Consider the following 13,564-nt stretch of genomic DNA (forward strand, 5'->3'; position numbering starts at 1 on the left):
TTTCCCACACGACATACCGAATAAAAAAAAAAAACAAGAAAATAATCCTCTTTCGATATTTTAAACAGATCCTGTCGCTGCTGCCATGCAGCACTTGGAATCGCAGCACCAGAAGGATAAAGAGGGCGCCCTTGCACAACAGAGAGAGCAGTTCGAACAAGAACTCGCCAGTTTACGGAAACAGATCTTACCCCAGCAACAGTTATTCAGTAACATGTCCTCGTATAGTGATAAAGTAGAGAGCAGCGAATCCTTCAGAGAAGAAAGCTACAATAAGTGGGCCAACGAAAGGTGAGCAGAAGAAAAAAAAAAACCCTCCCCCCCACATAACCCCCCCCGAAAAACTAGCAATTGTGATGACTGCGAGTTTCAGTCTCGCAAGGAATTTGATTAACCCACACAGACATGCTGGTTGTCTTTTGAAATGCATGCTCATGTCTTCACAGACTGCGGAGACATTACGCATGTCTTATTGACAAACTTTCATGAAGAATATCCACAGGTTGTCAGGGAACAACATGTGTTGTCTGCACCCTTGGTGAAGAATGTTTTTTTAAGAGAAAGTTGTCATTTTGCTATAGCGATCTGGGGTCTACTGAGATCTAAATAAGTTTAAAGTAAGACACACAGGTTGTCTTTTGAAATGTATGCTCATGTCTTCACAAACTGCGGAGACATGTATGTCTTATTGACAAACTTGCACGAAGAATATGCACAGGTTGTCAGGGAACAACATGTGTTGTCTGCACCCTTGGTGAAGAATGTTTCTTAGCATGAAAGTTGTCATGTTGCTATAGCGATCTGTTACATATGAAGTCTAAGTACTGTGATTGAAATAAGTTTGAAGTGAGACATGCAGTTTGTCTTTTGAAAGCTATGTCTCATGTCTTCATAAAATGTAGAGACATTTCTTGCATCTGGGGCAATGTACAGGTGAACTTGCAATTGTCTGCACCTTTGGTGAAGAATGTTTCGTAGCTCATGAAAGTTGTCATGTTGCTGTAGCGATCATTTACATATGATGTCTATGTACTGTGATTGAAATAAGTCTGAAGTGAGACATGCAGTTTGTCTTTTGAAAGGTATGTCTCATGTCTTCATAAATGTAGAGACATTTCTTATATCTGGGGGAATGTACCAATGAACTTGCAATTGTCTGCACCTTTGGTGAAGAATTTTCCTAAAGTGAAAGTTCCCATTTTGCTATATAGCGATCTTTTACATATAAGATCAACTGTCAACTGTCATATCTAAATGTCTTCAATACGAGACGTCTCGATGAGGTTGTCTCGTGACAGGTATTATCATCTCTTCATAACCTGTGGAGACGTTTCTTATGTCTGCGGCAATATGCAGAGGAAACCTGTCTTGTCAATTTGTTGGTGACTTTAAGTGCAGAATTTAAAAAATTATATCATGTAAAGAAGTGACTCTTTTAAAACCAATCATATTCATGAAGTTTTAACATTTTCCATTTCCATTAAGAATTAAAAATAATAAATAGAATAAAATGTATAAAAAAAACAAGCAACAAGAGGATATTATGGTTTGAGAAGGAATGTTGTGATTATGATAAGAGAGGGAATACAATTATGTAATTTATTAGCAACCAGAAAAGATAATTTTGCTCTAATCCTAAGCCTAACCCTAATCCTAACATTAATCCTAAGCCTACACCTCTTTGTATCCAGGGAGGAGCTCTTCTGTCATGGTCTGAGAGGGAATACAATTATGAAATTTTTTTAGCAACCAGAAACGACCATTTTTCTCTAATCCTAAGCCTTACCTTAATCCTAACACTAATCCGAATCCTAGGCCTCTTTGTGTTCAAGGAGGAACTCTTCCGTCATGGTCTGATTACAATTATGTAATTTTTTAGCAACCAGAATCGATCATTTTGCTCTAAGCCTAATCCTAAGTCTAACCCTAATCCTAATCCTACACCTCTTTGTGTTCAGGGAGGAGCTCTTCCGTCACGGGCTTAGCAAGTTGCGGGAGGAGGTGGTGAAAGCCAATGCCTTAGTGACGGAGGCAAACCTGCTAGCAGAGGAGATGGGTAAACACACAGAATTCCGAGTCACCTTGCAGATACCAGCGTGTAATCTATCGGCCAATAGGAGGGTGAGTTTTAAAGAAAGTCTTCTGCACATTGTGACGAAACGTCTCCCGAAAAATTTTCATCGTTAGAAGTGGCAATTCGTAAAGGAGACACAACTCACAAACAGGCTATCTTCTCTAGGTTGTATGATAGAAAGTCCTGACAAACAACTCCCCCATAACAGCTAAGAGAAAGCTCTGCTCAGCTTTGGAGATATCCTGGTTCAAAAGGTTGGATTGCGGGAGCGTGGACATTTATCTTTCGTAGCCATATGGAAGAGGATTATCATAAAAGTCTGGTCTTTTCTGTCCATTTGAAACCGATTTCAGAACGAAGTAACGACCCTATTTGGTCATAGTTTACCCTTTCTAGTTTTTTTTTGATCTGCTCTACTGACATCAACATCATAGCTTACCTATCTGTCTTCATAAATCCCTAAAATAAATTAATTTGATTCTCGTAATTTCCTCCCAGCGTGGTTCCATCGTCAGCGAACCGGCCATTCAGGTGAACCGAAGAGACCACACCCACCAGATCTGGTCCGTGGAGAAACTGGAGAACAAGATCATCGACATGAGAGATATGTACAATGACAGGAAAGAGAAGGGTTTACCGATGCAGGTAATACAAAAACAAAACAGAAGTAATAACATGTTTTTTTTCTCTTTTCATTGTGCGCCAGTGCTATTAATACGAACCTCACGTGGGTCATTTACTTTGGTTCTTACTTTAGGCAGGTGGTCGACATTTTGAAAAAAAAATTAATATTAAAGGCATTGAAGACTCGCGCACAAAGAAACGTCTCACGCTGGTAATCTGACCTAGTTTCGAATGAGGTGTAACAGAAGTGTTAGACACCACCATCGATCCCTGAAAATACACACACAGCTTGCTACCGTCGGTAATTAGACACTAGTGTACAGTCAGTACATACAGCTGCGGTCAATACCCACAACACAGTGTACATAGCAGCGATGGACATCTCAGGTCCAGATAAATGATAAAAAGGTTTCACGTTTCATTACTGTCTGCATTTTGTAGCGACAAGCAGAAAACTCCACTTGCAAGCAACGGAAAGTTAACTTTTTCAGAGCCCGGCACGCTGTTTGGGGCAAGTCTTCAATGCCTTTAAGAGTGTCATCAATTTTTTTTTCATTGCAAGCTTAGACCAGCTGGTTGCCTTCACACTAATATCAAAACCCAACACATTGCATACAAAGATAGCTGCCGGGTTTAAGAGTTGATAATGAAAATATTGATAAAAACGAAATCATTGTTTTTGGAGGTGTTTATGTCCATATCAACTCTGACTGCTGGGTGTGCTGTCGCTGAATTGCTAACACCATACAGAGTATAGGAAGTTTAGATGTACCATGTCCTTATGTATCCCTATTCATTTGTGAGAAAGTTTGTAAAATTTAGCTGTACATGTTTAGACCTTGATGGGTTTTTATGGGGGGTTTTTTGGCAGAACTATCAAGCTATTTCAAAGTGGTCGTAAATTAAAGATGTTTTGTTTTGACAGGTAATCAAGACTGAGGCTCTTTGAAATTAGCTTGTTTTAGTGTAACAAGGATTAGGTTAGTGGTTTAAACCAATGGTAGCAGTTATAGCACATTGCTGCGATGTCCTTATTCCCATTAAAAAAAATGCATTAAATTGATAACTAAACTGTTTATGTATTTGGTGCTTATTTAGGCTGAAGTTAGTACCCTAGACCATTAGATCATCATTTCTATATTTCCATGATTATTTTTTCTTGGCATCGTTGTACTACCCTTTAAAAATTCATTTTGAGCCCTGATTTGGTCAGATATCATAACTGGATGGAAAGGGGATGTTTGTCGACCCAGGAAAACTATCCCTTATAAGAAAATGTGCAAATACCGAGAGTGACACGAAAACCAAATGAACCTTCTTTATTTATGTAATAATAATTGTGCCTTCAAATCCACTACCCACACCACTCACTCCCCCCTCCCCCAAAAATAAAATAAATATGTAAATGTGTTGAGAATGTTACCTCTATCTAATGGAATTAAATAATTGAGTACAAAACAAAAGAAAATGGCCAAACACAATTGAAACATAGGGCTTATGAAAAGTCTACTTCTAATCTCAAAAGTAATTACATTTTGGTTTAAAACTATGCTATCAATTGTTATGCATGTTGACTGCCACCATTGAACATCTTTTGAATGACTTTTGTGCTATGATAAAATTTTGAACTGAGCATTTATGTTGTCATTTCATGCATTTTGGAATATAATATTTATTTTTTTATTTTTTGGTATAATCATGGAATGAATATGTGTTTGAGCAGTCTCTCAGAATTGAGAGCATTTCGGGGTTTGACTCTGCATACAGAAATACAATGATCGGAATCAGAGGAAAAATCAGAGTTCCTGGAATAGGACTTTATCGATCTCCATTCAGTCAGTGGATCGGTAATTTGGCAATTTATAACTGCAGTCAGAAAGCAAGAATATAAAAAAGAAATAAATTTCATAAACTTTCTTTCATTATTTCTTGTCTGCCCTGGATTTTGCAGATTTTTGAAATCCACAGGTGTAACAAACACACAGATAAACAAAGAAATTACTTGCAAACTCTGGTAAAGAAAAGAGACATGAAATTTACTTGTTCTCTGTGGCTTACAATCTCCTTAAAGGTCTGACAGAAATAGTGATGAAAGTTTACAGCACAATAAGCCAAAAGCCAATCCCCCCACCTCCCCCCCCCTGAAAAAAAAGTGGGATAATTTTTTTTTTTTCCTCACAATATGTAACTTTTGGATCAAACATATCACAATATCATTTTAGCAAACATTTATCTCCAAATTGTATTTCTGTATGCTCTTATCCAGGTGTTGCATAATAGCATTATCATAACAATGGCAGCTTTGTTATATTTTATTGCATTGTTTTTTTTATATATATATATATATATGCATCAAAGTTCATTTTGGTACACAGTCAAAGCAAATGGGGGCGCGGTGTGCTTCATTTCTTATTTGTACCTCATGGCTTGTTTTTAACCCATCATCAATCATTGGTTTGCTGCCCTCACTATGTCATCCTCTTTTACCCAGGATAAGGACGAAGAGGATCCTTTACGGAAAATGTCCTTCTTTGAATCGCAGGTGAATAGTTTTGTCTCTCATCTTACTCGGCTTGGCGTCTCTCTCCATTTTTATTTTATTTTTGGCCATCGTTTTCACATTTCATTTTTATTTCATCGTCGGTTAAGTTACGGTGGATGTTTTCCGACGATTCATCGCGTCGTAAAATTGTGGATAGAAAGTCGTTTTTGTTTGGCCTAAGAAACAAAACTACCTTTATTTTGATTTAGCAAAATTGATTTTTATCCAAGAGTTTTACCACTTATTTCGTTCCAAAAGAATTAATATATATTTTGGAATATTTTGATCTTCTTTGGAGATGGGATTAACATAATATTATATCCTCATAGTTTATCCCCCCATCCCCCACCCACTGCATCTAATACACACCCCTAACCCACCCACCCGGGTACTCCTCAGTTCTCTACCAATACAACCTCGTTTTGTTTTATAGTTCTTAATACTGTTGATAAAGTCGATAACGTTTCACACATTTTCCCCCTCAACTTGTCAACTGTTTTTTAACATGCAGGAATCATTGGCTTCACAACCCTGGCTATTTCCTTTGAAATTAAAGGTGATGTCATTTAACAATGTCGCCCTCAATTTTGGCTTTTGTCTGCGCTTTATCGTAGCAAACCGTTTTTTTTTATAATGGATGTGCTAAAACTTTTCGATGTCTTTTCCTCTTTCGCCACGGTTTGGGGCTTTTTTATCCTTTCATAAGATTTTAAGTTTTGTAATACTACGTAATGTGACATTAGGGAAGCTTAATGTACTAGATCTTTTCAAATGTTTGCATCAGATGCAATTGAAGAAAAAACAGTTGGTCGTATTGACAGGGTAGAGCCATTGAATAATTTAATATCCAGCATTTGCATCGCAAAAATGCTATGCGAATTGAGCAAAGCTAGATAACGACTTTTGTAAACGGTAACCATAGTGACAAGAGAGACAAAGGTCATAACCCTGAAAACTGGTAATCAAACACAAAATTATTCCCTGAGAATCTTGTATGATGCAAATACATAAATGCGAATGCATTGTGCAATGTTATTACATTATTACTGTCCTGACAGATGGTAAGTGCCGCAAAAAAATTCTGCTACTTTGCAAAGAAGTTTTCAAAGATGTGTCAGACAAAAGCATAATTTGCATAAAATAATTGTGACCAGCGGTTGTTATCGTCGTGGGGATAAATTCTAATTACCGTTTGTATCAACCGTTTATGGGGATAAAAAGATATTCATAAATTTGGACAAACATCTTTTACTTCTTTCAGAATTAAAATATATGGCAATGGCATGTGGAAATTTCTATCAATTTTTTTTTGTGAATTATGATGAAAAAGTAACAACTAGAGAGGGAAAAAAAAGGGACAGAAAAATCAAGCTGTTTGGAAGGAATTGATAATTAATATACCAATAATTATTCTGAGTGAAAAATAACTATCGGTGAACCTTGTGGGAATTTTACTAAATTTATTTTAAATATTTGTATTTATACATATTCATGTTACAAATATTTATATTTATACATATTCATGTTATAAATATTTATATTTATACATAATCATGTTATGAATATTTATATTCATACATATTCATATGTAATAATTGAATTGCAACCAACTGCTTTACAAGTATCAACTGTAGCAACTTTTCAAATCAAAAGAAGAGAAGAAAACTTGTAACTTTATGGCAGAATTGTTGATAAAGACACCAATAATTTGATGACTTTTGTGACCTTTGTTGTAGTTTAATGTGGTAGAAAATGTTTTTTTGTGACAGACAGTTCTAACAGCACTTCCATCTTTTCGCTTCTGAGAGAAAGAAATCTGAAAGTTGGTTGCTCTTTCCTGCTGGTTTTCCACCCACTTGTGGATTACTCCCATTTATTAACTCCCCCTTTGTTTTACTCCCCTTTCTAAAGTTTTAATTTTGTTACATTTACACCTTTTTTCAATTTCAAGTCGACCTCAACATATGCCAAATTTTCTTTGGCATTTATTTTGCTTTCAAATCCCTTTAACTACTTGCCTTTTTTTATTTGCCACTTTCCTTATATATTTTTTGTCCCGAATACAAAAAAAAGAAAAGAAAAAAGGGAAACACTTTTATAGTAAGTTTGGTCGGAATGAAAATTTTTATTTCCTTCTTTCTTCTGTTTCCTGAGCTTTCACTGTGAAGGTTTTGTAGTTTTTGGTATTCAAAGCTTTGCAATGATGTAAGCAAGAACACAGAAATCAATGAAACCGCCCCAACCCCCTCCCCACCCGTGATATCAGTGATTGTCTGAGACTTGTCTTGTAACTTCAAACGTTCATTTAATGTTAACATCCATGTCACCATTTAGAATATGTATTATGTGTATTTTAAGCATTCTTGCAATTTTTCTTTTTTATTGCTTTTTAGGAACTGGGATGGTAATGTGACGTAACGTTCTTCCTTATAAACACAGATTTTGAATATTCTAGATCGCTTTTTAATACGAAACCATTTATGTTGTAATTCTCAGTTATGAATAATACCTTGGCCTTCGAAAAGTAATATAACGACCTCGTCAAGCAGAAACTTCAAAATAATATATGAAACAGCGTAATGGTGTGATCGAAGAAGAGAAATCGGTTGATATAGGAGGAGGGGAAATGGTTTACCTTGATAATGACCTTCCCTCGATGATTAGGTATCTATTAACTGTACAGAAGTTAGCGGGTCTGTCATTTTAGTTTCCTTGCATGTTTTTCTTCAGAGACAGAAAACATAAAATTCTTCAGAAACAGAAAAAAAAAAATCTTCAGAAACAGAAAAAAAAAAACAGAAAATTTTAGTTTCCTGCAAGTTTTTCTTCAGAGACAGAAAAAAAAAACTGTTCAGAAACAGAATTTTTTTTTGGTTTAATGGACAGATGGGATCAACACCTTTAGTAGGAACGTTGAGCGACGAAAATGAGTAGAAATTAGAACCAGAAACACTCGGGACAAGTTTGAGATATTCTGTCCACATATATGTATCATAATTGTTACTGTTAAAAGCTGTCACCATAAATGCTAATGGCTTCAAAGTTGCTGGAGTTACTGAGTTTATAAAAAGGGTGGAAGTTGGGGTTGTCTCAGATTCCTTCCGAAAGTGTCGTCAGGGACGGTCAAAATATCGGAAAAATAATTACCAACCGTGTAAAACTACTAGCAAGTTTTCCTGATACTGTCAACTCTGTAATGTCAACTAGATAACAAAGTACAGAGTTAATCTGATAAACTAAAACAAGGTATGCATGCTCCTTTTAGAATATTTATGAAGATATGTAAGCAAGTGGCATTTTGCTTTCTTCATGTTTCCTCCCCTCCCCACCCCTCCACTCCCCTCCCCTCCCCACCCCCAGGGATTGAATTCATTTTGTTATGTTTAAACAGTGAGACATAAACCCGTGTCTGTCCATTTTCCCCAGCTGTCGTCGAAACATTTTGTCTGCTACAGTAATCGCCGAATCTTAACTACTGTTTCTGTTTTTCCCTCCTTAAAGGAATGGTTGAGTCCAATCCTAGCAAGTGTTATGCTGCCCCCTATTGGACAAGCAAGTGGCAAAACGAAGGTGGTACATGACTACTACACATACCCCACTAATGCTTTACTTTGTTTTCCCCAAATATCTCTTGGAGTAATAACTAATGTGTGTATCTTTCCAACATTTTTCTAATAATTCACCTGTTGTTTGTAGTGCTTAAATTCCTTCTAATAGTCATTATCGTTTTTTTGGAGTCGCTTTTCTCGTAAATCTGATATCCCCGACTGGTCACATGTTTTCAACAGCTTCTTTATGTACTAGAAACCATTTACTAAAAAAAAAGTTTGAGTCGATACGTACCCAAATTATGTCGACGTATGGTAAATATATTCGCCCAGGCCACCCGAGAAAACTAATCCATTTGATGGCTTCCCCTTGTACACTTGTAGATCACTCATGAATACTCTCCCATTGTAATCTCTTGTGAATCTATTAATATTCATCTCTATATTCGAAACATTTTAATATCATCACAGAGTTGGTAATTTGAATGAAAAAATCTCTTCTCTGGGTAAAAACTGTGAAATGACAATACAGTTGATATTTCTGTGACTGATCGTTACCAATGAGGCGAAAACTTTTAGACCTGATCGTTTGGAGCAAAAGGTATTGTGAAAGAGGGATTGATTGATTGATTGATAATGGGAAGCTGGTAGGAAAGGAGACTAAAAATCAATCCTTTTGTTGCAAATATACTCTCAAAATATTTGGGTTGAGATTGAATAGCCTATGGAGGGATGAGGGGTAGTAAATTAGGGGTAATCAGAAAACTGAAGAATTATGTTAATGGAACACTGAAAAGTAGTTATATTGCCAATCACCATGGCGATGAGTGGTAAATGTGAACAACTGACAGTAGATGAGCTAGCCAATCAGGTTAAACTGTAGAGTATTATAAAAGACTTCAAATAGATCGGACAGCCAATTGCGTAATGCGTGGTTACATATCCAATCACCATGGTGACGAGTGGTAAATATGAACAACTGACAGTAGATGAGATAGCCAATCAGGTAACTGTAGAGTATAAAAAGACTTCAGAATAGATCGGACAGCAAATTGGGTAATGCGTGGTTACATAGCCAATCGCCATGGTGATGAGGTGAATAACTGACAGTAGATGAGATAGCCAATCAGGTTAAACTGTAGATTATTAAAAGACTTCAAAGTAGATCGGACACAGCCAATTGGGTAATGCGTGGTTACATTACCAATCACCATGGTGACGAGTGGTAAATGTGAACAACTGACAGTAGATGAGATAGCCAATCAGGTAACTGTAAAGTAGTATAAAAGACTTCAAAATAGAACGGACAGCCAATCACATAATGTGTGGTTACTAGGCATCTCAAAGCAGTCGATTACAGTTTATAACTCTATCATGAGCAAACATACACCCCGAGCGTGCATCCGCAGATAGCTGCATTTCCACCCCAAGACAGGACATGAACCTCTCAAGAAAGTTAGCAACCTTTCAAAGACCAAAGATTACAATTTTTGCCATTTTACAAGTAACCAATGAGCGAGAAAAGTCAAGTCAGTTTAAAGTATAATGTGCAATCAAATATCAAGTGATTCAAGAGATTAGCTCGATTTCAGCTGATTTACTTCCTATTTAGGACTTAGGATTCCATCCCCTCACATGTACACATACCCTAACCAGTACCTCAATTACCCTCAAACTCCCCCAGCTAAAATATTGCCAATCTATATAGCATGTATCACCATTTTATTAAAAGGTAAATACCAAATATTGCAGGAAAGTTGATATTTATGACTCTTGTCACTCATCAACTATTGTATACCCCTATTTATCCTCTACAACATATCTGACCAATGGATAAATATCAAATGTTATTCTACCATTAGAAACCAAAGTACCCCAGGCAGTGATTAACTTTATTGTATAACCAAGCTTTGGTAGATTTTCACACGATTATTTATATTCATAGTCCTGTGATATGGAAATACACTTAAAAGGATCAAGTTAAGCACAAAATTAATTTAAATATGTTGTTTTCAATCCAGGTTGTATTTTCTTTAACACTTTATTTTTGAGACATGACTCATTTAAAACGTCCAAAGTTCAATTAGTCAAGTGACTGGACTGTGAAGTCTAATACACACAGACCATTAGTCAAATGACTGGACTGTGAAGTCTAATACACACAGACCATTAGTCAAGTGACTGGACTGTGAAGTCTAATACACACAGACCATTAGTCAAGTGACTGGACTGTGAAGTCTAATACACACAGACCATTAGTCAAGTGACTGGACTGTGAAGTCTAATACACACAGACCATTAGTCAAGTGACTGGACTGTGAAGTCTAATACACACAGACCATTAGTCAAGTGACTGGACTATGAAGTCTAATACACACAGACCATTAGTCAAGTGACTGGACTGTGAAGTCTAATACACAGACCGTTAGTCAAGTGACTGGACTGTGAAGTCTAATACACAGACCGTTAATAAAGTGACTGGACTGTGAAGTCTAATACATGGACCATTAGTCAAGTGACTGGACTATGAAGTCTAATACACAGATCATTAGGTCAGTTCCACAGATGCAATACAAAGTTCGATATGAAAAACAAGATTTTATAAACTCAAGTGACATGTTTTATATATTGGTGTTACAATCTTTTTTAGGGACAAATTGTGATGAATGTCATCGAAGATACTCTGGTTTTTTTATTTATGAAGTTAGAAGAACATGTTTTGGTTGAGTTATTAGAATTGATAAAACAATGGATTTCACAAGTAGCTGTAAATTTCCATTAATGGCAACAACAACTTATTTTGAAGAACAAAGAAAACAGTCAAATAGTTGTTCTGGTTTTAATATCAGGTCTGTTCTATCTCTTGTGAATATGTAAATTTTGGAAAAGTGTAATATCTATTAAAATTGTAAATCTTATTATTCGCTTAGAGTCATTGCATATGGATCCACATATTTGAAAAAAAGGCTTTCATTTGAAGTTTGGGGTGTAAACTCATTAATGACATATCATTAGTGGTGTTCATGTTATGAATGATAGGAACTTTTACCTTACAGTAATTGGGATATAACTTAATCGGAAAAGAAACACTCAAAGAGGGAAAACAAATTCCTATTAAATTCAGGGTAAACATCTCCTTTGAATGCCTGGCACTCTACCTAAATGTCATTCACACAAGCTTGAGTCTTACAATAAACCATCTTGTATGGATGCTGACCACCTAAACTGACCCCCCTGAAAGTTCTAAAAGTTAACAAAAGATGTTGATCATCCCTAGTAGTGTCCTTTGCCAAGTTCAGCACTGACCCAGCAGCTACTGAACTAAATATGCAATTATGTTTAAACTGCGGTGGCTTAATTGAGACATACGGGAAAAAAAAATTGAGATAAAAATTCAAAATTTTGAGATAAAAAGTCAAAACCTGGACTGAAGAGGTCAAAAAAAAAAGACAATATTTCGAATTTAAAAGTCAAAATTTGGAGATTAAAAGTCAAGATTTTGAGATAAAAAGTCAAACTTTTGAGATAAAAAGTCAAAATTTTGAGATTTGGGGACCCTTTTTTATCTTCCCATGTCCCTATTAAGCCACAGTAATAAACAGACTTTGCTTATGTGTCAATGATACTTTTAGGTTACAAGTGACTGACTGATCCCTATTACTGTACCTGACAATGGCAGGATTGAAGGGTCCAGACATTTTGAAGCTCTACCCAGTTTGTTCACAACATGAAGTTTTAAAATGAGCATTGTATTAAGAACTTGTGGTCATGTTCCAAGCAGTGTTTGCCTGTGGGAGGGAGGGTGGGGGGGGCAAGCCTGATTGAATTTAAGGCAGGCATGAATGGGGGGGGGGGAAGTAGGTTTAAGTTAGACCAGCAAATATTTTTTTCAAAATGTGTCCAAAGTGTACAAAAAAAGAGCAAAAGAAAAATGATCAAAGCGTGGTCACTAGTAACCTTTTGAATGGTTTTACTACCATCACCTCAGTCTGACCTAATTGGTCATCATATTTTAATCCATTTTAAATTTGAGTAATCTGGCCTTTTCCTTCTTTTCATTTTCTCAAGAACTGTTTTTTCTTCTTCTTTCCATTAGTCAGATTGCAATCTTTGTATCTCACTATTTTTTCCCTTCCATATCAGTCAAACCTATTCACAGTTTGAGGTGCTGGGTAGCGTTCCCTTCTGCAAAATATCCTGAATGGGAATTCACTTCTAACTCTTTGATTTATGCACTAATAAAAATCTAGAAAATAACAGGCACTCATTGAATGAAACATCAGTATCATTCAATTTGTTGTTCCTGCACCAAGCACCAGATTACTTTCATTAAAATTGTTAAATCTGGTCTTTGAAAAGTTATTCTTATTTCCAAATATGCTAGAAAAGTCCAAAACAATGGTCACGCATGCTCAAACTTCAAAAAGGTATTTTCCTGACTCTCAAAAATGGTTCCATCACTGAGCCATTTAATTTTTTTTTCTTGGAAATGTACGAATAATTTTGAAGTTTAGAATCTCCTGAAATGTTTTTTTTTATCAAGCACATAGCTAATAAATAAAATATCTTTCCACAGCTGTTTCTTGTGAAATTTTTGTAACGTGTGAAGTAGTTCTGAAATCATTTTTCTAAATTGATTCTATTGCTCTTGCTACATTTCAAATCAACAATTTCTTTCTTGATGCAGTTTTAATTTTTCATCCAACACTCTTTTCTTGCTTGATGTTATGTGAAAGGAGGTTGAGTTGTTTCTCGAACATTGCAGTAACGTGCATG

At 36.0% G+C, this 13,564-nt stretch overlaps 1 protein-coding gene across 8 annotated transcripts in view; it reads left to right on the forward strand.

Moving 5' to 3' along the window:
- LOC139954655 (kinesin-like protein KIF13A) overlaps nt 1-13,564 on the forward strand; it is a 79,214-nt gene that overhangs the window by 44,424 nt on the left and 21,226 nt on the right. For 5 of the 8 annotated variants that reach the window (XM_071954551.1, XM_071954556.1, XM_071954555.1 and 2 more), the window contains 5 exons: nt 69-291; nt 1,959-2,121; nt 2,573-2,719; nt 5,190-5,240; nt 8,742-8,810. In XM_071954551.1, the coding sequence (XP_071810652.1) occupies nt 69-291; nt 1,959-2,121; nt 2,573-2,719; nt 5,190-5,240; nt 8,742-8,810 (653 nt within the window). Of the gene's footprint in view, nt 1-68; nt 292-1,958; nt 2,122-2,572; nt 2,720-5,189; nt 5,241-5,751; nt 5,797-8,741; nt 8,811-13,564 lie in introns of all 8 variants that reach the window. The other 3 variants (XM_071954552.1, XM_071954553.1, XM_071954554.1) reach the window with 3 other exon arrangements.

The sequence above is a fragment of the Apostichopus japonicus genome, chromosome 17 (genome assembly GCF_037975245.1).
Source record: "Apostichopus japonicus isolate 1M-3 chromosome 17, ASM3797524v1, whole genome shotgun sequence".
Classification (NCBI taxonomy): Eukaryota; Metazoa; Echinodermata; class Holothuroidea; order Aspidochirotida; family Stichopodidae; genus Apostichopus; species Apostichopus japonicus.